This window comes from Carassius carassius, chromosome 21 (genome assembly GCF_963082965.1).
Source record: "Carassius carassius chromosome 21, fCarCar2.1, whole genome shotgun sequence".
NCBI lineage: Eukaryota > Metazoa > Chordata > Actinopteri > Cypriniformes > Cyprinidae > Carassius > Carassius carassius.
In genome coordinates, this window is record NC_081775.1 from 2785790 (window position 1) to 2813412 (window position 27623).

At 39.3% G+C, this 27623-nt stretch overlaps 1 protein-coding gene across 6 annotated transcripts in view; it reads right to left on the bottom strand.

Annotated features, from left to right (window-relative positions):
* Positions 1–443: 443 nt before the first annotated feature.
* cacna1db (calcium channel, voltage-dependent, L type, alpha 1D subunit, b) overlaps positions 444–27623 on the bottom strand; it is an 88878-nt gene continuing 61698 nt past the window's right edge. For all 6 annotated transcript variants that reach the window (XM_059503021.1, XM_059503019.1, XM_059503018.1 and 3 more), the window contains 15 exons: positions 27067–27132; positions 26900–26991; positions 26414–26573; positions 26069–26196; positions 25893–25989; positions 23213–23315; positions 23024–23125; positions 20634–20764; positions 11530–11646; positions 10608–10900; positions 9229–9372; positions 9007–9149; positions 7693–7787; positions 6729–7016; positions 444–2883 (listed from right to left, as the gene is read on the bottom strand). In XM_059503021.1, the coding sequence (XP_059359004.1) occupies positions 2608–2883; positions 6729–7016; positions 7693–7787; positions 9007–9149; positions 9229–9372; positions 10608–10900; positions 11530–11646; positions 20634–20764; positions 23024–23125; positions 23213–23315; positions 25893–25989; positions 26069–26196; positions 26414–26573; positions 26900–26991; positions 27067–27132 (2235 nt within the window). In that variant the 3' untranslated portion in view covers positions 444–2607. The remainder of the gene's footprint in view (positions 2884–6728; positions 7017–7692; positions 7788–9006; positions 9150–9228; positions 9373–10607; positions 10901–11529; positions 11647–20633; positions 20765–23023; positions 23126–23212; positions 23316–25892; positions 25990–26068; positions 26197–26413; positions 26574–26899; positions 26992–27066; positions 27133–27623) is intronic.

Genomic DNA, 27623 nt, shown 5'->3' on the forward strand with positions numbered 1-27623 from the left:
TCCAGTTTGCATCTCCACACTATCAGTCTGACACAATTGTTTATAATTAGAAATAATATATTTCAGCTGCTGAGCCTACAGTAGGAACCAAGTATCTATGCAAATAACTTTAATCTTTACACTGAGAGAGCAAAAGGGAATCTTTAGACGACTTATGTGTTTTTTATTTTGGTGGAATGGGTTTTTTTATATTTTATTCAGTTATAATGGAGTAAGAAAAAGAAAGTAACAAACAGTTGACCAATTTTAACAGATTGAAAATGCTTGTAAAATCACTACAACAGATGATTATCTTTTAAATAATAACTGTACCTTTCAAAAAGAATAAAAGTATTAAATTATAAAAGTCTCCTGATGGTTGACTTGTCCTAATAAATGTCCAAATGTTGTCCATGGAGATGACTGACACTAGCACGACCTGAAATATTCATTCACTGAACACAAATGACCTTCACTTCATTGCAATAATGCCAGTAATCTACACACAATCTTATGATGCATATTTGCATTTGATTATAGGTAAAATACCATTTTAAAAAAATGAATATAATTGTTTTAGTTCATGCCTGGATAATTCTCAAACTACGACAGAAACCATACAGACATATGTTCCTTCAAAATGAAACGAAATCAGTTTTGCTTCTCTATTAAAACACTGACATAATTTATCCATTCATTCAACATACAAAACTTTAAAGCCTTTGTAATCAGACATTTTGTTAAAAATAGATTATCACTTTTAAGATAACTAGACATTAAAGATGAAGGCAGTTGAGAGTTATTCTAAGTGCTAAATTTAGAAAGGAAAGGTTGGTGGTTTACATCAAACAGTTTAACATCACAAAGACAAACATACAGTAGTTTAGACACAACATGTGCTAAATTACCCGTTATTCTTTACAGACTCAAAAATCAACATTCTGTCATCATTTACTCTCTTAACCTATATGATGTCACATCTGCCTTTAAGCTTAAAAAAAGATTATAAAAGTAGTTCAGCCCGAGCGATTAGCAAATCATTCTGACCAAAGGATTTGTTGACAAATCGCACATTCATGAACACCGCTGGAGTGTCTAGGCTTGGGCTGATGTTATGATTCCATCAAATGGCCTACTGACGTTGGCATGTTCCTTGTTCAACGCTGTTGAGCCACAACAATATAGCACACAACCTGTGTGGACCATTTTCATAATACTTTTATACCACTGGTTCTTTTTGAATCACGAACATGAGTATCTATAAAGGTTTGGACCGAACTTGCTGAAAATATATTTTGGGTGAGCTATTTATTTAATTTATACAAGCCCAAATGTCATTGGGTGTGTATGACACAGACCTCATCATCAATTAAAGAACCAATGAGACAGATTAACACTGAAAATAAAAATAATTTGTTGTCTGACCAGCTGAAGGGACTAGAGGACCAAAGCAGTTTGATCAGCATCGAGGCAGATATGCTCACACTAATAGTAAAGCACAATCAGGCAGACTCTACAACTCAAGCGTTCATAGTTTTGATATGTTTTGTAACTACTCCTAGAGAAAGAAGCTGCTGTTTCTGAGAGTTCAGAGAGTCAGATGGCAGTGAGATTGGCTCCCGCTAAAGGAAGCAGAAACAGCTTTTGGACGGTACTGCTGAGTAAAGCCCTTTGTAAGATCAGTTTGAGTACCTGAAATCTACAGTATGTGTCCACTTAAAATGGTGAGTCTGTGATGCAGTAATATTTGAACATGAAGGGTTTCATATTATATTGACCTACAGTGTAATTAGTGATTATTTAAATGCCTTAGTTTGTGCATTTTACAGCCATATCTACTCAACAGACCAGTGTAGGGAAATATCAGAAATGTACTCTTCTTCCACCACCAAAACTGGCATCTTGCATTATTTCATCAAGTGAAAATGGGGGTATGGATAATTTACCTTTCCATTTATGTTAACCCAAAAATTATTCACTCACCTTGTTTCCAACTTTTTTCTTTCTATCTGAAACACAAATGATGTCAGAGCTCTTTAAGTTCAAAGTCTATATCATTTGTGCATAATTTAAATTTACATTTGTGTATGCCACACAAAGATGTGATGCAGCAGATTTTAAGTCAAAGATGGCAAATGTCACCAACTTAGACACTTTGAATGTGGAAAAACTGGAAAAATTTTAATTTGAAAGATTTAAAATATATGTAGTTCAATTTCCCAGCTAGGAGGTATCCTTGTAAAGTTTTTACCATTGTAATTGCCTTGTATGTGTAAATTAAACTCTTGACTCAAATAGTGAAAGTGTCTTGAATGGGTCTGAAGAAATGCCGTTTGGTACTTTTGACCATTTGGACTTTGGCGGGTAAGTTGGTTAGGGTTCTTCAAAGGTCCAGCACATGCATAGATTCAGAGGAAAACACTTTGGTCAGCAATGCCATCACATTTGGATCTTGCTGGAAATTTCCCAAGATATCAAAAGGTTTGCTTACTAAATGAAAAAAGTCCAAATCTGTTGGTCCATGTAATCCAGCAGATCTCTCCGTGACACTCCTGTTTAAAGGCACAATTACCTCATTCATGAATTTTCTACATTGTTTAGTTTTGCTGGGGCATTTTGAACTCTTTATTATAATACTGAGACGTAGATCATTTCGTCTGCCAGATCCTCCTCGCGTTTATTGCTTGTGTCCGTATCCTCATCGCTGTAGTCACGGAGATTGTTCTGACACAGGCCCACCTCGTCTGCCTCTGGCCCATGGCCTAGCGTCACATTCAGTAAATTACTAGCAGCACTTTCCATCTCATCAATTGTCATGTCGCAAGCATCTGCGATCTCATGTTTTGTCACCGTCACAAACTTTGGATCCTTGGCATATTTGCCCAATCCACCAGATATCATCACCTACAACAAAAGACATTGTGTCAGGCAGTGTTGGGAAGTAATAATATAACTTTTTGCAGTAACTAGTAGTGTAACTAATTGCTGATAAGATTTCAGTAATAATTACAGTTACTATCTAAAAAACAGTTAGTTACATAGTTACTTTCGATGCCTCAGCCCCTACTGATTTAAAGTCCAAAGATCCAATAATTGCTAGATTTATTTTTTATAGTTTTCACAACTTGCAAAGGCACGTGGAGTCACCAGAGCAGCAGCCAAATGGTATATGAAAAAGCTTACATTCAGTGAATGGAAATACTGCCATTACATTGATTTTGTGAGGAGAAAAGATGATCGAACACTGATGTGTAAGTTGTGGCATTACATGGCTTGCCAACATCCCGCTGATCCTGATAAATTGTGTAAAATCTTTTTTAGAGAATGAAACATTTTTTTATGAACTTGTATGATTATTTTGATGAAATACAGCATTGAATATAATCGTATATGGGTAACAGAGAACTTATAGCTACAATTAGCATCAAGCTACACATGACAATGTGATTAATATAACACTTTTACTTAAACGTTACTATTAATCACCACTGAGTGTTTGTAATAATTTCCGACTGCAATCCAAAGTTGATTCTGGTCAAATGATGAGGCAGAAATATATTGTTAGTAACATGTTAGAATACTTTTATAAGGATGTTACTTATGTGGGCCGTGAAAGAACTTAATGTAACTAATAGTGTAACTAATTACTGTTGCCAGAAAGTAATAAAGTAATAATATTACTTGTATTAACTTCACACTTGTGTTTTCCCTCAACATTTAAACAGACTTGTATAACCCCACTTCTTAAGAAACTCACTCTTAACCCAACTCTTTTAGAGAACTACCAACTGGTTTCCCTGAACGATTTGTGTTCAACCAAGTCTATGCCTTCTCACACAGAACAACCTCCTCGACGGCAACCAATCTGGTTTCAGAAGTGGACACAAACAAGACTGCCTTGCTCTCAGCTGTTGAAGCCCTAAAACTGACAAGAGCAGATTCCAAATCTTCACTAGTTATCTTGCTGGATCTGCCCTCTGCTTTTGACACGGTTAACCACCAGATCCTCCTATCAACTCTACTGGGAAAGGGTATTTCAGGAACAGCACATCAGTGGTTTGAATCTAACCCCTCTAAGATAGGTCCTTCAAGGTATCTTTATAGAGGTGAGGTGTCCAAGTCACAACATCTAAATACTGGGGTGCCTCAGGGCTCAGTTCTTGGACCACTTCTCTGTCTACATTGCATCACTAGGTTCTGTCATTCAGAAACATGGCTTTTTCATATCACTTCTATGTGGATGACACTCAACTCTACTTCTCATTCCATCCTGATGATCCAACGATAGCTGCTAGCATCTTGTTCTTGTAGAATGATGGATCATCACCCTCAACTCAACCTGGCTTAGACAGAACTGCTTGTGGTTTCAAGAAACCCATCACTTTATCAAATTTCACCATCCAATTAGGCTCATCAACCATAACTCCTTTAAAAACAGTTGGAGTTATGACTTATATCAGTTATATCAGCTTTTTCAGACCACATTGCTAAAACTGCCTGGTCGTGTAGATTTACTTTATACAACATTAGGAAGATTAGGCCCTTTCTTTCAGAACATGCTTCACAACTCCTTGTTCAAGCTCTTGTTCTGTCCAAGCTGGACTTTTGCAATGCTCTCTTGGCAGGTCTTCCAGCCAGTTCTATCAAACCTTTACAGTTAATCAAAAATGCTATTAGTTCAGAGTTATGTGCCTTCTAGAAGCTTGCGTTCTCAAAGTTCTCAAAATGAGACAATCACTTTTACAGACTTTTTTCATAACTGTTCCCTCCTGGTGGAATGACCTGCCCAACTCAATCTCAGCAGCTGAGTCCTTAGCCATCTTCAAGAAACGACTCAAAACACATCTGTTCCATCTTTATTTGACCCTCTAACTCTAGCACCAGCCAAACTATGAAAAAAAGTGCGACTTATAGTCCGGAAAATACGGTACTTGTTTTTTTTTTTTTGTGTGTGTGTGTGTGTGTGTGTGTGTGTGTTAGTATACAGTACCTTGCAATATTCACTGCTTTAGGCTAACTGGGACTTTTCATGGGTACATGTTGTTGCACTTTTGTCAGTTTTTGATTACTTCTATTGTCCCATTTGTAAGTCGCTTTGGTTAAAAAAATTACTCTTTCCTCATATGTAAGACAGAAGAAAAACATCCCAAAATAAAAAACACCACCACCAAGTTTTGAGCAGCATGAATACACTGGAGTGTTAAATAGCTGAGCTGGTACAAATGTATCTGCACCTGTATGATTGCTCACGGACAGACTTTAAAGATTCAGAAAAGGCATTTAATTCCTGAAAAGAAACTGCAAAAAAAAAAAACTTGGTGTCCACAACACAGAGTTATGCAATGCTTTATACACATCACTTGTTCTTTCTCATTTTCTTTGCAATCGAATAGGTTAATGCTACTGCCAAAACCGTTCTTCTCTTACAGATGCACATATTTACTCAATCTAAACCCCGCCTCCAACAGCCCGGGGGTGTTGAAAACAGTGCCATCACTCAACCTTTTCATACTACTTTTGCTCCCAAATGAAGAATTAAAATAACTTTGTTTGAAGTATATCGGAGCCTTAAATCTCATTGCACATTCAAGCCTCACATGCATTTTGGCATGTTCTTCATCAAATTAATTTGCGTGTTATTTGAGAGCAATTTGACTAATCTACTTGAATCCATGTATATATATTTTTTTCTATATTTCTAAATTTTTGATTATAAGTATATTCCTTTACTAACTGTATTATCTTTTACATAATTTACTGTTAACATTTTTTTTCTAAGTGTAAAACAATTTAGTTTGTCTCTCAAACTCCAGTTTACCCTGTGTCACTGCTGCTACTTTACCTTTGAAAATGTGAGAATTTCCCCAAAATCACATGACTTGCTAGAAGCTATATCATTTCCTTGAAGGGAAAGCAAAAACAAAGTAATTTCTTGTACAAATACCCACACCGGTAGTCTTTGCACTTGACCATTTGACTACTTATATGATGTATTTCCTGTATTTGGCCCAAGTTAGGATGAAGACCACGAGTGTGTGTATGACTTTTAATTATTTGAGAGGACACACTAAGTGATGCAAAAAAGCAAGAGTTAAGATCTATTTTTATTTTAAATACTTATCATTTTCAAATCAATTCCAAAATGTCTGTCCAGTAGTCTCTATAACATGACATTATTTAATTTGTGGTGCTTCAAATTAAGTGCTTCTTTGACACAATCTGTATTGTATGATGTGCTATAGAAACGAAGGCGACTTGTCTTGACTCTCAGGGCCTGTTTACACCTAGTCACTTCATGTTTTCTCTGATCAGATAGCTATCCGATCATGTAAATGTCCTCTGAAACACTTTCGAGATGCATTTATTATGTGGTCTGGGCTGCATTCCAGATGATGCATTCCAACTGCCCCGAATGAAACTGAAAGTATGTCACACAATCATCTTTATTATTAAAAGTAGTCTTTCCATTACAAATACGGTGCTCTCTCCTATCGCGGTCTCTAATTTTGAATTTAGCTGATAATGAACAAAATGCAGCACATATCTGTGCTTTCATTGACATGAACTCCTTTAATTTTGCATATAGCGTGGGAATTGAAGACCGGATTAATATCCGTTTTGCAAAGACACATTTATGTGGCCAAGTGTAAATGGAAATGTTTTAACAAATCTGATAGATAGCCCATCAGAGAAAATGCATGAAGTGAGCAGGTGTAAATAGGAGCTCAGGGTCAAGCAGCATCACTCACGGCTTCCACCAGGCTTTGAGCGCTGCTCCGCTGCTGCAGGTGATGGCCGCTCAGTCGGGGGGGGACCTTGAGGAGCGAGGGGGAGGGAGAACGTGTCGACCAATCAGAGGCCTGCTGGGAATTCCAGAAGCCCCTGTGAACCAATCCCGGAGTGCTGCTAGCGCTGACCGTGGTCTGAATCAGAGGAGTGTAGGGTGGAGGCGTGGCTGGAGGCGTGACCCAGGAGCGGATGGAGCGAGTCGGAGAGAGTCGTGTTCTACTCGATTCTTGTCCAGTCGCCGTCTTCACCTGCACAAGAAAAAATTATCCCACTTTACCAGTGTTGGGGAGAAGAAAGTTACATGTAATTGAATTGTGTAATTTAATTACAAAATAAATGTAACTGTTATAGTTACATTAAACTGACTGCTCTAAAATATGAAACTCCAATAGGACACATGCATGTTTTCTTTCCTATTTGTTTTTTTTTTTTTAAGATTAACAGATTTTTTCCAAAGCATGGTTTCCTGTCACAGCTATTCAAAGATTTCAAAAACAGAATCATAGCTAATAAACTATATCTTATGATTTAAAATCTGTATTTAACCAATAACGATCTCAAAGTAAAAAGTGGTGCTAAAGTTTGATTTTGTGTAGGCTGTGCTTTAATATAAAATTATTATAATCTTAATTTAAGTGATGAAGGATTTTAAAAGTCTGAAAGCAACCCTGCCTGCTTTACATGTCTGAAAATGATTAACAGTTGAAAACATTCATTAGAAATTTAGAAAAGTTATCAAAAAGTAATCAAATGTAATCAAAATGAAATACTAACACTACCTATTACATTTTAGATAGGGAACTTGTAATCTGTAACCTATTACATTAAGTTCCCTTCCCAACACTGCACATCATGTACATGTCCCAGGCCATGTCTCTTAGTCTGTTATGTTGGTGATAGTGTAGGGGGTCATTTCATTATCACCTGATGCTGCGGCAGGACCGATGGATGCAGGGGAATCTCATCTTGGCTGTTCTGTTTGCGCAGACACTCAAAATGGAAAGCGGGTTTGTGAGAGGCTGTATGGAAGAATGCACATGCATCAATAGATGAATATTTATTGTAATGGAGGAATGTACAATAAACTAACAACCACTATAGCTATTGTGAGAAATCTTTGCCCTGAAGGCTGAACCGGAACAAAATTCACAGACAATTAGGTTTTTTCTGGTGTTACTTGTTTTTTTTTTTTGTTTTTTTTATTCTTATAGAAACCATATTTAGATTCTTGTGCAGAAATAAGAATTTGAAGAGATTAAGTTTTATTTATTCTGTATTTCAAAACATTCTGATTTAAGTACAGAAGGACTACTATATTAAGTACAGAAGCCACTATAATCCTATTAGAGATCAAAACTACATTTATAAATTATTTATTTAAGTAGAATTTGTGTTATTCATTGCTGAATTTTCTTAAAACATGTTATATGTTAGCTCATGTTATATACGATAAATAGTTTTCTCCAAATGTGACCTGTGTTAAATGTATTTTTATAATGACAAATAAATGCTTTAAACATATTGTACAGTGGCCGAGAGCTCAGCATGTTGCAACTTTAGAAAACACATGCAAAGAGAAAAAGCACCAGCAAATTATGAAAACATCTTCATCAGCACGTGCTGCAAACACTCAACACACAGCCAGAAACACGCTGCAAAAGCTCACAACACAAATACAGAAGAGCTCAATTAGCACAGACCACAACAAAATTACCCCAACGAAATAAAAATTAAATGCTTTTGGCGTATTGATTACCATTTGTATGACCACAGTTCTACAAATACCATGGTTAAACTATGGTTAATATAGTAAATCCATGGTTAATTTATGAATGGTTACCATGGTTTAACTATAAAAAAAAAAACAGGAATCACATGACCAGGATGTTAAAATAAAAATAAAAAAGTTCACCTATCAGAACAAATATTGCTATATACTGTATGTCCCAGCCATGTTCATCACTTTGCAGTTCCCATGAACATTTCTGATGTGGCCACAGTAACATTGATAGAAAATATATTTCTCAGACACTGACATTAATGCTTTATATATTTGGAAGTGAAGGACCTGTACCATAGCAGATTAGTGTAACCATCTATCCAATTGTGATCACAGCTTGTTGAGGAACCTTTCTGTCTGATGTTTTATTCCCACAGTAATGCTAGTTCTCACTTTTCTAGTTAGTTAGTTTCAGTGTGACACTGTAAAAAGTTGACGATTGTTTTCTAATATCTCACATTGAGCTGTGGACAGCAGGAGTCGTTTCGAGGACCTCTGGGGCTGCTGGGATATGAGCTGCTCACCATCATCACAGACACATTCACACGCATCCTGCTGTCCAGCTGGAGCACCATCACTCAAAGTGTCCTGAAAGTATGACCTACAAGAGGAACCAAGAGAAAATGAAGATAACGGCTACTGTTGATTTACATTTTCTGAAAAGTGTTCTCTAGCAATACCTGTCTGTAGCCAGCATGACATCATCTTCGTTAAACTCGTCTCCGCTGAAATACTCCCCAGAGTTCCTGTCATCATCACTGATGTCACCAAGGGTGGAGTTCTCCACGTGGATGATGGGATATCCAACAGCACTGATGCTTGGCCTGCAAAATCAAATCATTATTTACCGTCAATATTCTTGCACTAAACAGAGCTACTGAGCTTGATGCTTGTTACTGATGCATTTTAGAGATGTAATTCTGATGAACGAGGACATTGAGTGATATTCTTTTGAAAAACAAACATTTCAAAATAGAATGAAATATTTTAGTTAAATTGTAATGTGATGTAGTTCTTTATTTTAGTCTTCATGTTATTACATTGTGTTTTTTTCTTCTTTTTTTATATTACTGCAATAAATTCCACTGTTGGGAGTTTAGTCCACACCAAGGAACAGTGAGTGATGTTTTTTTTAAATGTGACAATATTACAGTCTGAAGAGGCTTTATCAGGCATAAATCAACATGAGATGCAGTTGTTGAGATTATTGTTATTTTATACATCAATAAAGAGAGCTTAAGCATCATTTTAACTGCTTCTCCTGAGGCTTATTCTCCATTTCTTTCGCCAATGGAGTTTTGGTTCCTTTGGCTTGCTTAGTTGGAGAAACTACATTTCTGGCAGTATTGTCAACTTGATTGCACAGGCCATGGCTTCCTGTTCCACAGGATTCAAAATATGAAGAACACAAATTCCTTTAAACATCCATCAAAAGGAGTAAAACCAAAGAATATAGTTCTGATGTGCAGAATAAGATTTTCAAGCTTCACAAAATAGTTCATGTACGATAACGTGGCTGTAAGAAAATAGCTAAAGTACCCCAACCTCCACCATCAGGGCAATAATAATGAAGCTCTAATCAACTTGCTACAAAGGAGCTGAGGAGGAGAGTTTGAGTGGCCAAAGACTCTCCGTGGATCACAGCTGGAGAATTGCAGACATTAGCTGAGTCTTGGGTTCAGGTTTAAAAAAGTAAAAAAAAAATAAATAAATCAGACTGCTCTCTCTACTGTCTTTGTCAGTTGAGCAGCAAGAACACAGCACATCGCAATTTTCACAAAGATGCCTTCTGTGTTCTCATGTCCCTCCAGGTTTGTTTTTTCAAGGGAGCCTGGCAAGACTCATTTCCACGAGAACACTAGTTTGTTCTTTGAACTATGTGAATAAATGGACGTGTGGCTTGAGAGCGTGAGAACAGTTGCAGCTGTGTCAGAGTTGCCAGCCTTGCTATGGCCAGTTTGGCTCATATTTATCTAGTTTAAATTATTAGAAAGTAATTTTTCTCATTTCTAATTTTTTTGTTTTCTGTGGTAACCTCAGTGGTATTGTGACCTCTCACCTTCTGGAGTGAGTCCTGAGCTGTAGTTCTCCATCACTCCTGAGGTTGAGGTAGGAGTTCAGAGAGGACACCAGGGTCCCAGAGAGCCGCCGGCAGCGTCTGTGCCAGCCGTTGGGAAAGGCAGTGACCGCTGGCACGTTGGCATTGTTGATATTGGAGTTGGATGATTTGTCTGACATGGACGGACAGTAATTTTGGGAGGAGCACAGAGTAAGCGGGAGCTGCAGAGGACGCTGTGTGACGCTGCCGTACTGATCTCCACTCACATGATTCCCAAACACAACCCCATTCCTCTATACACACAGACAACAGCATTAAAAACAGTTCTGCTAGATTTTCAGTCATTTCATTTGAAATTCTATACACTGACTTGCTTTCCAGTAAAAAAAAAAAAATCCCCATAACATAACTTAAATTTAAAACATGGACCTGGGAGATGGGATTTTTATGACCAGTTTAACTGCCCAGGATAAACAAGGGACTCATGAAACTATCTAACTAACTAAAAGGTGTTTGTTGTGAATATTTAGATGAGGTATTCTTTGTTTAGCTCACAAGCAGGAAGCGTTTTAAAAAGTTTGGAATTTTGGGAATTCTACTCATCCTCCGATAAAAGCAAGGGTTCAGCCAGTAGTGGGCACTAAAGCAACATAATCAACATCTGAGTCAATGAGGGGAGGAAAGTTAAAAAAAAGTGGAACACAGCCCAGCTCTCCCTGTATTAAAAAAGGTAATTTAATTAAAAACTAAAGTAGTTCATTAGGAATCTGCAAAAATTGCTTTCCAGTTGAATGAAAAACCTTGGCGCAATCCTCACACCGTGTTCACACATTAGCTTAGAATCAATCCCATGATGTGGTTTACAAGCACAATGCTCTAATACATATTTACACGTGCATTGATAAAGACTTAAGTGTTTTACCTCGTATATCTCTTCCTCCTCATGGAGGTTGATGTCTACTAGACCTTCATCCTGTAGATCACATGATATGGCTCGACGGATCTCAGGGCCGATATCATGCAGTGTGCGCAGACCAGCCTGCAGAAGAGACAGATTAAAAAAAAACACACCATTTCTGTTTCAATTTGACAACCCTGTGATAAACATCATTACGATAGGTGATAAAATAAAAATAAAACAAGAATTTAGGAAATTTATTCATTTCAAGTGTTTAAAACCTTTAGTTCCCTTTCGAGGGAACTTCGAACTGCATCCTCTAGGGGTCGCTTTGGGGGAACACCTCGTCGTGACCTGTGTCTGAAGCATACATTGAAAAAAAAAGACGTCACTACCGGCGAGACTATAAATAAGCAACTGGAGCGCACATCATTATCTTCTTCATCATCACTGACTGTTTTGTTTGAAGCATGCATCTGAAAGAACCGGTAAGAGCGATCTTTCTCTGTTTATCATGGCGACAACTAGCAAGCATTTAGACAATGTGTGCATCCGTGTCGGCGTTATTTGACACCCGATGACACACGCGATCTTTGTGTCATTTGTTTGGGTGAAGAGCACTCACGCGATGTCTTTGAGGAGGCAATCTGCATGCATTGTGAGCATTTTTTCAATGGAAAAAGCTCCGCTCTCGTTCGTCTCTCTTCCGTCACAGAGGTCAGTTAATTCTCAGCACATAGAGACTCTTTCACCTAGATATCACACTATAGAGACTGTGTCTGTTCCCCGAACTAGAAAATACAAAAAACGTCCAAACCAAGTTAAGATTAACAATTTAATTGAGGTTCAACAAATAAAAAACAGAAGCAATATGGATAAACAAATGATAAAGCTTGGCTTATTGAATATCAGATCCCTTTCTACGAAAACACTTTTTGTAAATAATATGATCACTGATCATAATATAGATGTACTCTGTTTGACAGAAACCTGGCTAAAACCTGATGATTACATTATTTTAAATGAGTCCACCCCCCAAGATTACTGTTATAAACATGAGCCACGTCTAAAAGGCAAAGGTGGAGGTGTTGCTTCAATTTATAACAACGTTTTCAGGATTTCTCAGAGGGCAGGCTACAAGTATAACTCGTTTGAAGTAATGGTACTTCATATAACATTATCCAAAGAAACAAATGTTAATGATAAATCCCCTGTTATGTTTGTACTGGCTACTGTATACAGGCCACCAGGGCACCATACAGACTTTCTTAAAGAGTTTGCTGATTTTACATCCGAGTTAGTTCTGGCTGCAGATAAAGTTTTAATAGTTGGTGATTTTAATATCCATGTTGATAATGAAAACGATGCATTGGGATCAGCATTTATAGACATTCTGAACTCTATTGGTGTTAGACAACACGTTTCAGGACCTACTCATTGTCGAAATCATACTCTAGATTTAATACTGTCACATGGAATTGATGTTGATGGTGTTGAAATTATTCAGCCAAGTGATGATATCTCAGATCATTATTTAGTTCTTTGCAAAATTCATATAGCCAAAATTGTAAATTCTACTTCTTGTTACAAGTATGGAAGAACCATCACTTCTAACACAAAACACTGCGGGGGAGTCGTGGCCTAATGGTTAGAGAGTCGGACTCCCAATCGAAAGGTTGTGAGTTCGAGTCCCGGGCCGGCAGGAATTGTGGGTGGGGGGAGTGCATGTACAGTTCTCTCTCCACCTTCAATACCATGACTTAGGTGCCCTTGAGCAAGGCATTGAACCCCCAACTGCTCCCCGGGCGCCGCAGCATAAATGGCTGCCCACTGCTCCGGGTGTGTCACTTCACTTTCTTTCACTTTCTTTTCTTTCTTTTTCACTTTTTAAGTTATCTTCCTGATGTATCCAAATTCCTTAGCATATCCAAAACCCATCAGAACAACTTGATGATGTAACAGAAACTATGGACTCTCTCTTTTCTAGCACTTTAAATAAAGTTGCTCCTTTACGCTTAAGGAAGGTTAAGGAAAACAGTTTGACACCATGGTATAATGAGCACATTCGCACTCTAAAGAGAGCAGCCCGAAAAATGGAGCGCAGCTGGAGGAAAACAAAACTAGAGGTATTTCGTATTGCTTGGCGGGAAAGTAACATATCCTACAGAAAAGCATTAAAAACTGCTAGATCCGATTACTTTTCTTCTCTTTTAGAAGAAAACAAACATAACCCCAGGTATTTATTCAATACAGTGGCTAAATTAACGAAAAATAAAGCCTCAACAAGTGTTGACATTTCCCAACACCACAGCAGTAATGACTTTATGAACTACTTTACTTCTAAAATCGATACTATTAGAGATAAAATTGCAACCATTCAGCCGTCAGCTACAGTATCACATCAGACAGTTCACTATAGGAACAGTTCCACTCATTCTCTACCATAGGAGAGGAAGAATTGTATAAACTTGTTAAATCATCTAAACCAACAACATGTATGTTAGACCCTATACCATCTAAGCTCCTGAAAGAGGTGCTTCCAGAAGTCATAGATCCTCTTCTGACTATTATTAATTCCTCATTGTCATTAGGACATGTCCCCAAAACCTTCAAACTGGCTGTTATTAAGCCTCTCATCAAAAAACCACAACTTGACCCCAAAGAACTAGTTAATTATAGACCAATCTCGAATCTCCCTTTTCTGTCCAAGATACTAGAAAAGGTGGTATCCACACAATTATATTCCTTCTTAGAGAAAATGGTATATGTGAGGATTTCCAGTCAGGATTTAGACCGTATCATAGTACTGAGACTGCTCTTCTTAGAGTTACAAATGATCTGCTCTTATCATCTGATCATGGGTGTATCTCTCTATTAGTTTTATTGGATCTTAGTGCTGCGTTTGACACAATTGACCACAACATTCTTTTGCATAGACTTGAATACTTTGTTGGCATCAGTGGAAGTGCATTAGCATGGTTTAAATCGTACTTATATGACCGCCATCAGTTCGTAGCAGTGAATGAAGATGTATCCTATCGATCACAAGTGCAGTATGGAGTACCTCAAGGCTCAGTACTAGGGCCGCTACTCTTCACGCTTTATATGTTACCCTTGGGAGATATCATCAGGAAACATGGTGTTAGCTTTCACTGTTATGCTGATGATACTCAGCTCTATATTTCTTCGCAGCCCGGTGAAACACACCAATTTGAAAAACTAATGGATTGCATAGTCGATATAAAAAACTGGATGACGAGTAATTTCTTACTGCTAAATTCTGAAAAAACAGAGGTGTTAATTATAGGACCTAAAAACTCTGCTTGTAATAACCTAGAACACTGTCTAAGACTTGATGGTTGCTCTGTCAATTCTTCGTCATCAGTTAGGAACCTAGGTGTGCTACTTGATCGCAATCTTTCCTTAGAAAGCCACGTTTCTAGCATTTGTAAAACTGCATTTTTCCATCTCAAAAATATATCTAAATTACGGCCTATGCTCTCAATGTCAAATGCAGAAATGTTAATCCATGCATTTATGACCTCAAGGTTAGATTATTGTAATGCTTTATTGGGTGGTTGTTCTGCACGTTTAGTAAACAAACTACAGCTAGTCCAAAATGCAGCAGCAAGAGTTCTTACTAGAACCAGGAAGTATGACCATATTAGCCCGGTCCTGTCAACACTGCACTGGCTCCCTATCAAGCATCGCATATATTTTAAAATATTGCTTATTACTTATAAAGCCCTGAATGGTTTAGCACCTCAGTATTTGAATGAGCTCCTTTTACATTATAATCCTCTACGTTCTCAAAACTCAGGCAATTTGATAATACCTAGAATATCAAAATCAACTGCAGGCGGCAGATCCTTTTCCTATTTGGCGCCCAAACTCTGGAATAACCTACCTAACATTGTTCGGGAGGCAGACACACTCTTGCAGTTTAAATCTAGATTAAAGACCCATCTCTTTAACCTGGCATACACATAACATACTAATATGCTTTTATTATCCAAATCCGTTAAAGGATTTTTAGGCTGCATTAATTAGGTAAACCGGAACCGGAAACACTTCCCATAACAACCTATGTACTTGCTACATCATTAGAAGAATGGCATCTACGCTAATATTTGTCTGTTTCTATCTTGTTCCGAGGTCACCGTGGCCACCAGATCCAGTCTGTGTCCAGATCAGAGGGTCACTGCAGTCACCCGGATCCAGTACGTATCCAGACCAGATGGTGGATCAGCACCTAGAAAGGACCTCTACATCCCTGAAAGACAGCGGAGACCAGGACAACTAGAGCCCCAGATACAGATCCCCTGTAAAGACCTTGTCTCAGAGGAGCACCAGGACAAGACCACAGGAAACAGATGATTCTTCTGCACAATCTGACTTTGCTGCAGCCTGGAATTAAACTACTGGTTTCGTCTGGTCAGAGGAGAACTGGCCCCCCAACTGAGCCTGGTTTCTCCCAAGGTTTTTTTCTCCATTCTGTCACCGATGGAGTTTCGGTTCCTTGCCGCTGTCGCCTCTGGCTTGCTTAGTTGGGGACACTTCATCTACAGCGATATCGTTGACTTGATTGCAAATAAATGCACAGACACTATTTAACTGAACAGAGATGACATAACTGAATCCAATGATGAACTGCCTTTAACTATCATTTTTGCATTATTGACACTGTTTTCCTAATGAATGTTGTTCAGTTGCTTTGACGCAATGTATTTTGTTTAAAGCGCTATATAAATAAAGGTGACATTGACATTGACATTCTGAAAGAAAAGGGAAAAAAAAGGCAGCCATCTGCTTCCCGCGGTTCAGGACCTGTTCGCGCCGAGGCGTGGAAGAGAATGAGCTCGTGAGAATACAGGTGGATCTGTCTGAATTGTTTAAAGAGGGACTTTCCCTTTCGCGCTAGTAAAAAAAAAAACAAAAAACAAAAGAGGACGGCAGATGAGCGAAAGCCTCGGGAGGATGATGTTATATCTTTAACACTAGAAAAAAGAGCTAAAAGAAAGAGCTAAAAAAAAATTAATAATTTATTAAAAAAAAAATATCTGTGGAATTTTTTTCTTTCTGCAGGGGAAACATCCTCTTTGAATCTCCCTCCTTGCCATCTAAGCCCCTTCAGAAAATCATCTTGTTAAATGGCAAGGCATACGCAGTAGCAGGTCAGGCTGTGGCTTTATTACACACAATGCTGGTGCTTCAAGCATATCAGACTGATCTGCTAAGAGACCTGGATAGAGGCAGGGGCCTTTTTCTGATCAGGTAGCTGAGCTGCGCCGCACCACGGATCTCTCTCCGTGCTACCAAGCAGGCCGCCTCCGCCATGGGCAGGACTATGGCGGCCATGGTGGCAGCGGAGAGACATCTGTGGATGAACCTGGCAGACATCGGGAGGAAAGAAAATGCTTTCTTCTCAATGCTCAGGTTTCGCTTTCGTAACTTTTCGATATTCCCGTTGAGACGGCGATTGAGAAGTTCAGGGAGACGAAGACGTGCTCTGCTGCTTTCAGATCCTTTGTTCCACGAAGGTCCAGGTCTGAGCCCGAACAACATAGGGGTCCTGGCCTGTCTCGATCTGAGGATCAAAGACGGGCACAGAAGGCTAGTGTCGCAACTCGCGCTCCTCCCCCACCTGCGGGCAGGGGTTAGAGGAATCGTGGGTCACGAGGAGGTAAGCAGAACCTAAGGGGTATGATCTAGACGAGGCAGCGTTCTCGTCCGAATCGGAGTGATACCGAGGTATCTACTCGTTCCCTTTGGGGATTTTTAACCCTCTGGAGTCTAAGAGGTTATCAGGAGAAAATAGCATAATAACGCGTGTATGCGTTAATCGACTTCAGAGGGTTAACTTCTGCTTTTATCCTCCCCTTCCTAATTCCCCTGTAACCACCAGCTCTCCACCTGATCGAGGTTAGGTGGAAACCTCTTGCATAACAGTCTCCTATGCTGGACCTATATTGTTTTTATGGTTCTATGTTCATAGCAACCACCTGACTGATGGTCCAGACTAAAAGGAGGCGTCCCTTGAGCGGGGCTCCAGCACAGGAGGGTGGGTGAGTAAATGTAACCCTCTCTGTATATACTTATGTGTATTTAATTGGTGGTGGTTACGTGTCTACTAATAAACTCTGTTAGTTTCCTTTGCAGTGCTCAGTTACAGTGTTTACTAAACACTCGCCAGCACCAGCCATCCGGCTTCATGTTCCGGTATTAGGCGGCTGAGATCACAGGTTTCTGAGGGAGCCTCCTTGATCATCAGGCCTGGCACAGCACTGCAGGGAATTTCATGGATGTCCGGCCAGGTCACCCCGAGGGGTCTCCTGGCCACTTAGGGTTGCTGTCACATCTAGCGGGAAGTGGAGGTGGCAGTTACAGAAGTCTTCTTGTATATGCTGCCTCAGGTGATGCTCCCCTCGCCCAAGGTTTGTAAAATTGAGCTTGCCTCTCCCGTGAGATTCAGCGCCTCTGCGATGCTTAGGAACCTATAAGTACACACGCTAAGCTTTGTGTGCTTTCTCAAAACCACATGGTGGTCAGTGTGCACATATGAGACTGAGTTTTCTGTTTTTTCCCAAGAGCGCTCCAGTATTGTTTCCATAGATCGAGTTGCTGACTCTCAATCATACTGCTTTGAGATGCATCATTCCATCTATGAGCTGCTCTATCAGAGTGCCACAAGAGCAGGGCCGGCTCTAGGTTATTTGGTGCCCAAGGCGAGAGATTCATTTTAGGTTTGGCAAAGTTAGAAAAGATTGTGGGCTATTTACACAAAGAGTGGGTATACGGCGTATTCCTGCGTATCACGTAGACTACTCCACTGCTGTAACACAGCATGTTGTTGCTGTTAGCTCATAGCCTACCGCAAAAAGTTCCTTTGGTAAATTGATATAATAATAATAATAATGCATTTTATTTACTGTTAAGGTGTAAAAAGTTGTTGGTCATCCTTGTCTTTATCTCCTCCGGCTAGGCTGTGATCTTGATGATATAGTCTACATAAGTAACCTCTGCTTTGGGCCCATTTTTCTTCCTCCTCCTTCCTTTGTTTTCAGAAAGCCGATCCTGATGGCTTGGGTGTTCTTTTCATCATAAAAGATTATATATATATGATCATTTATAGCCTACAACCGCCAAGGCGGGAGGGGGCTTTTACCCCATCATTTAAACCGCTAAAACCAGCTGTCAGATGTTTTCGCGCCACTCCCGGTTGCTGAGCAACACGCGTGAGTTTGACAGCTGCTTTAGGATTGTAAATCTAGTAAAAGAAATACACAAGCAGTGTGTGGACAGTGCACAGTAAAAGTGTACTGCGTGTGCGCAGCTTTCATAATATGAAACATACATTTAATTAACTTTTTTTTTATATAATTCTGCAATTTTGTGCCCCGTCCAGCAGATGGCGCCCCAGGCGGCCGCCTGTGTCGCCTGTCGGCAAAGCCGGCCCTGCACAAGAGCCCCTCCTTAGAACAGTATTTGAAAAGTCATGCTATGGTACGTGTGCACGTAAAGTCTTTGCACACTTTCTGAAATCCACACTGTGGTAAGTTCGCACGCTAGTATTATGCGTTCTTTCTAAAATCCTATATGTTGAGGGCTTCGCGCGGTTGCTTCATGCCCTTTCTTGAGTTGGTAAAAGCCCTGTTCATCTTGGGCGCCACTCCACCTATGTATCCTCGGATACCTATCTAAACAGGGTGTTGCTACTAGAGAACTGTCGAGACAGCTCTTTCAGCAAGCTTATGCGAAAGCTAGCGGTAGCCCCTGTGTGACAGGCAAGACTTGGTAGAAATGCTAGGTTCTTAGCCGTATTCCTTTAAAGGAATCTTTCCTGATTCCAAGCATTCAGCTCTACCCGGGGCCGAGGCCCTAACAATTAAGTTGGGTATGTAGCTTAGGCCTTTTGGCCGTAAGGGGTACTGTCACAGCCGTCTTCTAAACGTCCAAGGGGCAACTACCATGGAAATGGTAGAGTTGGTACTTAGTGCTCGCCATGGTTCTGGCCTGCACTCCCCTCAGCATGGCGGAGTGGGTATACTGTTCCCCAAAGCGACCCCTAGAGGACGCAGTTCAAAGTTCCCTCGAAAGGGAACTGTCTCAGGTTACGTATGTAACCATAGTTCCCTGAGTAGGGAACGAGACACAGCGTCCTCTAGCTCCCTGCCATGCTTCGGACGCAAGCCTCACACGAAGAAGATAATGACATGCTCTCCCGGTGCTTATTTATAGTCGCGCCGGTAGTGACGTCGGAGGCTGTCGCCGGCCAACAAGTTGGTGTTTTTTCAATGTATGCTTCAGACACAGGTCACGACGAGGTGTTCCCCCAAAGCAAAACCTAGAGGACGCAGTGTCTCGTTCCCTACTCAGGGAACTATGGTTACATACGTAACCTGAGACAGTTCATCAGGGCCCAAAGTTTTTTAAGGTTTAACTTTAAAGATTTTAGATTTAATATATTTCTCCAGCGAGTGGTGAAAACTGCTCAATGAATCAGTGGCATCCAGTTAACTTCCATCGAGAACATCTATCACAAGTGCTTTCTGGGCAGGGCAAAGAACATCATCAAGGATGCCTCTCATCCTAACCATGGACTCTTCATCCTCCTTACACCAATCTAACCTGCACCTGCTTTATTACTACACTGGTCACAGTACTTTATATACTGTACATGCATTTGCACTACTGTGCACAGACTGCACATTGTTCAAGCTATTATACTGTAAACTGTCTAAAGTCGTTACTGTACAAAGCACAGTAAACTATTTCTGTAAAAATCTCATTGCTTTAATGTTATTTTGCATAGAATACATAGTTTAACAATACTATTGCACACTCATCCAACTGTTCATAATGTACATATAATCCCTACATTGCATTCTTATTTATATTCTGTATATTCTCTACTCAATACTGTATATATCAACTTCACTGTACATTCTGTAAATCATAGTTTCACTTACTCTGCACTTACAGTATATGTGTATAAAACACTATATTATTGCACTTCTAGTTAGATGCTAACTGCATTTCATTAGCTCTGTACTTGTACTCTGCATAATGACAATAGAGTTGAATCTAATCTAATCTGGTTTTATGTGTTTTTTAAAGTTTTAGCTTACCTGCAGGGCGGTAGTGCTGTTTAAATAGGGTTGGCATCCCACAAGACCTTGCTCTTTGCGTTTCCTGAATTTCCTGAAGTAGTCTTGTATCAGGAAAGTTGCATAGAACTTCCCCACAGTGATGTCATCATCTAAACACACAGACCACACAAAAAGCCATTGACCTACTCATATCAAAACTATACGTACAGAATGAAGTACTGTGTTTAAGTCATTCTTGTTATGCAGTACATTTTCATATGCCCATGATATATGCTTTAATACACTGAAAATCATAGTAGTAACTGATAGTTAGTTTAGAATGTGATTTCTTTAATCAATGTTACTGTACAATTAAGTGTAGACAGGAGTACATTTTAATATTTGTCAAGAAATTCACTGGTTTGAGTCCTGGCCAGGAACTCAAGAATTGTGGGACCAGTGCATTTGTCTGGTTGCATGTGCTTCCTGTCTGTAATCAGGAAGGGGGAGCGTCCAGTAGAGGTACCAAGACCGAGAACCACAGCGGAGGGGACCTCCCTCACCCATGTGGGAGGGAATGCATAATTATGACCTACTGGTCACCTGTGAAAATCCACTCATCTCCCAAAACATTTCCCACATCCTCAGTACCCCCAGATGATACAGTCTCCATTACTCAAGGGGTAACTGATAAGTAACAAGGTGGTCAGTTTCACCACATCACAAGACAAAACCACAACAAGACATTGAAAAAAGTATTACATTAAAATTAATGAACTGTACATTATAAAATTGTTGAAAAAATGCTAATAATGGTTATGCTGATACCACCTCTCCTAAACACAATTCCTTGATACAGGACATGTGTACATGAGTTCCTGGTATCCCCTACATCAGTGGACAGCAACAGGCAGCCCATTGGCAAATGGTACCGTCTAATATTATATTCTTTGCAAACAGCGACATCTTCATTGCAGGTAAAACACATCGGCTTTGCATTCACAAAACTTAGTAGGATGAACGCATAGTTGTGTTTTTAGGGTGCTTTCCATAGACTGTATAAAAGCATGGACATAGTGTCAGTGACGTCTCCCATAGGTCTCCAAAGAGCGTTTTTGAAGCCAAAAGTAGGCAGTGCCGGCCGTTGCCATCTTGGCAGCATGTCAACGAGTGTCACTACGAGATAATCGAAAATGATAAATCGAAAAACACACATTTTCATAAAATAATACGTCATTAATAGCGGTTCACTTCCGTGATTTGGTATGATTGCGTTCACATCAGCAGCAAACCATACCAAAGTTCACATGAACCATTTTTAAGCGGACTCGGGTACGGTTCGTGGGTGCGCACCCGAGTTCGGAAGACAGAGTTCACATCATCCAAATGAACCAAACTCTGACGTCAATCGAACCTGGGTCCGCAAGTGCTAGTGTGGAAGCACCCTTATTCTTCTTTGTATGCCCTATTTTCGCTGTCAACGTTCCTCTTTAAACCCTTTGATAGTACCATTTTCTAAATGTTAACATCACTCTGCACAACAGCACACAAACAATTAAAAGAAATTCAGTTTAGTAGGTCTATGTGAGGATGCTAAGGAATAATTCTGAGTGTAAAAGTAGGCTACGTCAAATAATTATTACAATAAGTTAGGCTCCATTGTGTAACAAGCAAATTAAATTGATACACATTTATTATTCACAATATGGAAAGAGGAAATAAAACATAGTTTGTTAAGAGCATGACTCAAACTTGAATGGGCTTATTCAAGTCCTCTTAAATGTTTTGAGTTATTTTTATCAACATTTCTCCAACATGTGTGTGTTTTAGCAAGGCGGTGTTTCAAGTTGGTGAATGAAGATACTCTCCAGGTTATGTGTCACTACTCTGCTTTATTCATTTATACAGTGTAAAACCTGGACACTGCCACACAAATGTGGCTTTTTCTTAATGACTGTTCTACAGGATTTAATACAGAGTAACAGCTCACTACCAGTTACAAAAGACACTGTAATAGTCTGTCACAGGCAATTTTAGTTTAATTTTCATCAATCAATTTCTTAAATTATCCTTTGACTATGTTCTGGCAAAATATTTTTTTGGCCCGATGCCAAACTTTCTGGCAAACCCCTGCCCTACATTATAGAGACCAAATGTCCCCAACAAGGGAAGAAATGCTAGTAAATTTTGAACTTGTGGGGACATTTTTGGTCCCTGTGAAGAAACAAGCTTATAAACCATACAGAATTAAGTTTTTTGAAAATCTAAAACTTTTTTGGGGGATCGTTTTAGGGGTAGAGTTAGGGTAAGGGGATAGAAAAATATAGTTTTGTACAGCATAGAAACCATTACACCTATGAAGAGTCCCCATAAAACAAGGAATCCTGTGTGTGTGTGTGTGTGTGTGTGTGTGTGTGTTTGTGTTTTACCTCCAGCAGGTGGCACTACTTGGTCCAGGAGTTTCATGCTAGTTCTCTTCCAGATCTTCTTGATGACAGCTCTTAACTCCTCATTGGCTTGTTCCAGATTCCCTGAGAGACACAGTCAATGAAACAGTTAATGACACACAATTCACACCCGCACAGACATGTGAAAGTCTCTGTGTTTAAAATCTTTACCTTCAGTCTTGATTTTCAGAGCAGTTCTGACCAGAGCGAACAGGGTTGCATTGAACATGACTGTACCGTCACTGTTAAGTGGCATGTTCATAGCAACCAACCTCTTCGAGATATTAAGAGAAAGAGAGGAGAGTTTAGATGTGTTTAGTCTGTGTGCATAATGCAACTAATGCATGTGATATGTATTTTTAAAGTTCCTTTATTAATGTTATATACGCTTTAATAATACTATTTCACAAGGTTTAAAAAGTCCTTTTTTATTTTAGCAGCTTACAGTTACTGAAATTGCTACAGCTTTTCTAAAAATTGTAGCTATATTTGCAGAATTTCTTTACAGTGAAAACCCAACAACATGTATGATTTGATTATGTAATAAGTGTTAACAGCAGTACAAGTGCAATTATATATATTTTTTGTGTAGAATTACTGAATATTTGTATGTTAATATGTTTTGCTGAAAATACAGAATTGTGTAACACATAATAGCTTGTACACTATACAATATACAATCAGTGACTCTGTACATTTTATATGCCTTAAATAATTTTTTTTTATATGTCATTGCCAATTGCTGTAATATTGTTTTAGCATTTTTTCCCCGTTCATGCAATCACAGTATTATCAGTGATTACTTTAACCAGAAGTGTTTTTTTTAAGTGCATATAAAATAAAACTATGTACTTATTTAAATCTATATTACTGTTGAAATCAGTTATAACTAGGACAAGCACATATTTACCCCAATATACAAATATTTAGAATTACAAGTAGTAGTTTAATAGTATCAATAGAAAGTTTAATTTTGCCCCACATACTTAACATGTACATATTAACAATATAAACATAAAGAGATATAGTGATTCATTTGTTTGGGCTCAGAATTAAGAATTTTGATTAGCTAATATTGTTCCCCGCTTGGTGTTAATGTCTTGGTTACCTATGGTACCCCTCATTCCCATCAGCTGGTCACTTTCAATGTTGTGTCGAAGTTCTGACCCTAGGGGTCACACTTGGGAGCCCAGACACATCATTTAGAAAAGGACAATGAAACTGGCGAAAAAATTTTGCATAGCTGGCCACCCCTGCTGACATCCAGGTATAAATAAGTCAGCGTGGCATTTGCATACTTATTTTGTTCTGATTAGCCATGAAAGCATCTCAGTTTACCCAGAGGTAGTTCAGGAGTTGTTTGCACACAGCACCCCAGTTTGAGTTGGAAGCATCCGTTTTTGCAACAATGCATCTGGACATCTGTTGTAAGAGCACTACTGCCAAAAGGGGAGGACATTGTTCTGATAAGCCTGCCCTTTGAAGGCAAACCGAAGGGCTGCAAAACCCTTTCTTCATCTCAGCTGGGGGAGTAGGCTCTATCAAGTTCTTTGCTAGAAGGACAGCAATCTCCTCTCAAAGGACAGCAGCATTCTCTCCTCAATACAAAGGTGAAAAAATGCCACTGAACTTTGGTAGGTGCTTGGCAAAATCAATTGTGTAGCTGAGTCAAATGGGTCTGAGCAACCAGTGGGACGGGATAGGGAGAGCTATCCAAGTGTCCAGACACCACGCCAATGGCCTCAGTGGAACTACATTGCCTGTGCAACTACAATGCCCTGCTGGAATACTTTGTGTTCATCATGACACATAGTGCTGGGCCAGCTACACCTTACTCCTCAGGTCTGTTGATGAAGCCACCGATGTAACCAACTTCTGACTTCACAATAGACCTGGTGCATCAAATCTTGAGGAGGCAGTGGAAAAAGGAACTGCTCTTTTTTTGAACATTTGGTGGCTTTCTGCCATCCACTTTCTGTCCCCCCATCTGAAGTGGACCTTTGCTGGTACGAAGGCCCTCCTTCCTGGGTTGCTCGTCTCAGGATCACTTTGAAGCCTTCCAAGGATTCTTAGTAGGCTGATGGCAAGCTGGCAGTGCCACCTACATGCGACCAGATTGCTGTTATTCAGGTTTGCCTGTCAGTCCAGACTGCTGAGGGGGCCGGTGCAGGGCCAGGAGGCTGTCCCCCATGACGAGGAGATGGAGGTTGCTGTTCTGGGTGTCCAAGGATAGAACCTGGCCTGTGTCAATGCGGTATGCATCTGCTTCTGAACTGTCAAGAATTTGTATATGAGCAAGGGAGAGACTGCTGCCTGTTCTACAGATTCAAAGCAGAGTTTTTGTAGAGGTGAATGAAGTGCTGTTTCAGCTGCATCAGCGCCTAAGAACATTTTTATGCCAGGATATCTGGGGCAACTGCTCTTTCAGAGGAATTTTTCTCACAAAGATCGCAGTTGAAGCACTTATGCACACACTCACCAGACTTATCTGTGTATGACCAAGGGAGAGACCACTGTCTGTGCTACTACCACTGCTCACCAATTTCATTGACCTTTTCTTAGTAATGTCAGAGGTGTCTGGGATCTCCATACAACCCCTATTGTCGGGATTCTAAAACAACGTTGAAGTGACCAACTGAGAGGGGAATGTTTTTCTTGACAAAAAATTGTGGAAATGAGACAAAAAATGCAAGCTGCAAGTGCGAAAAAAATGTATTCACTTAATTTAGCATTACATTTTGCAATCGCAAAAAATACTAGAGAGAATTTTGCTTAGTATTTTAAAAAGGAAAATGTATGTCTCTGCACATTCTGCATATGTATATTTGCATGTGCTTTATGTGCTTCATACCTTGCAAGCCACTCTATGAGGACACAGCTTGCCAAAGCCCAGAGGTGGTTGAATCCTGCGCAGTAATGTCACCACATCTAAGTGTTTTATACGGCCCCTGATACACAAACAATACTCACTGTCAAACAAAACACACACAGAGTGATCTAGAAGTACAGCATCTTTTGGATATATACTTGGCCTCAGGATCATATTCCGACCAGATCCTCTTAAATTCATCTAAATGATGTGGTCCAAGAATTGACCAATCACGCGTCAGGTAGTCAAAGTTGTCCATGATGACAGCGACAAACAGATTAATGATCTGGAGAAAAAGAGCAATAATAAAACTGAGCAATATCATTTATGTCAGATAACAAACAAAAAAACAATTATTACAGAGTTGGAAAACAGAGCAATGTTGAAGAGAAAAGAACAAGATGTAGTAGGAATAGATGGAGGATAATTAGAGACTGCATATGCATAGAACTACTAAACAGACAAATGCAACACTTCTTAAAAGTTGAAATGTTTTGAGGTACCAGAAAAGCGCAGAGCATGTAGAAGCTGATGAAGTAGAGGATAGCAAAGTTGCTGCCACAGGTTTTCTCCTCTCCAGGGTTATATTCGGACTCAGAGTCACACTGTTTGCCAGGCAAACACGCCAACATGATCTGCTGCCATGCCTCACCCGTCGCACATCTGACATACAGTACGAGAAAAATGAATGAAAGACTGTACAGTACTTTTGCATATTAATGCAATTATTGGCAAATTCATTTTGTGAATGTATTATGAATTTGTCCTAAATAGTATGGTTCATTACGGACAGCCACCAAACAGACATGCAAAAATGTAACATTTTGTATATTTGGTGTTCAGAAGGATGAGATGCACTTAATTTACACTGCTTTGATAAAATGAATATGAATATGATAATATGCAGCTTTTGCCATTCCAGTTAGACTCACTTTACTAAACTGAAATTCATCAATGTTCACAAACACACAATATTCTCATGGACACACCTGAATAGCAGGAGCACAGCTTGTGGAAAGGTCTGGAAATTATTGTTACGATTAATACTGGTTCCATCCACCATGGCAATCTTCCCGAACACCTAAAAAAATAAAACCATCACATTACCATAATAATTCACAACAGGTTTATTACATTACACAAGCATATGATTTACCTGCATTCCAATGACACCATAGATGAAGAATAACATGGCAATAAGCAGAGCCACATATGGAAGAGCCTGAGAAACACAGAGGAGGAAATTACAGTAAATTAGCCCATCTTCATTATTAAAGGCAGGGTAGGTGATTTGGTTCAAACATTTTATTGTGTTATGCTGATTGAAAATCTCTTCACATCCCGATAGCAATCACTAAGTTAAGTGGTCTAAATTTATTTATGCATTTATATCATCTGTGGAAGGCATAGGACCATAAAATGTTTTTCCAATCAAAATGTTCAGTGTGAACATTACGAGAGGCTGTCATGCTTGCCTGTCAAAATATATATTTGCATACCTCGATACGATATCAATAAATAAACCCTTACAAATAAATGAAGTCAAACATTACATTTACAAAGTTACTAATTGCAATTTTGTATTTTATTAATCTGCATTCCAAGTTACTCCTTTATATGAACTTGTTAACTAACAGCTAGTCACATACATACATAACCAGATTATAACCAGCTTATAACCAACTCATGTCCAACTATGGACCAACATAAACC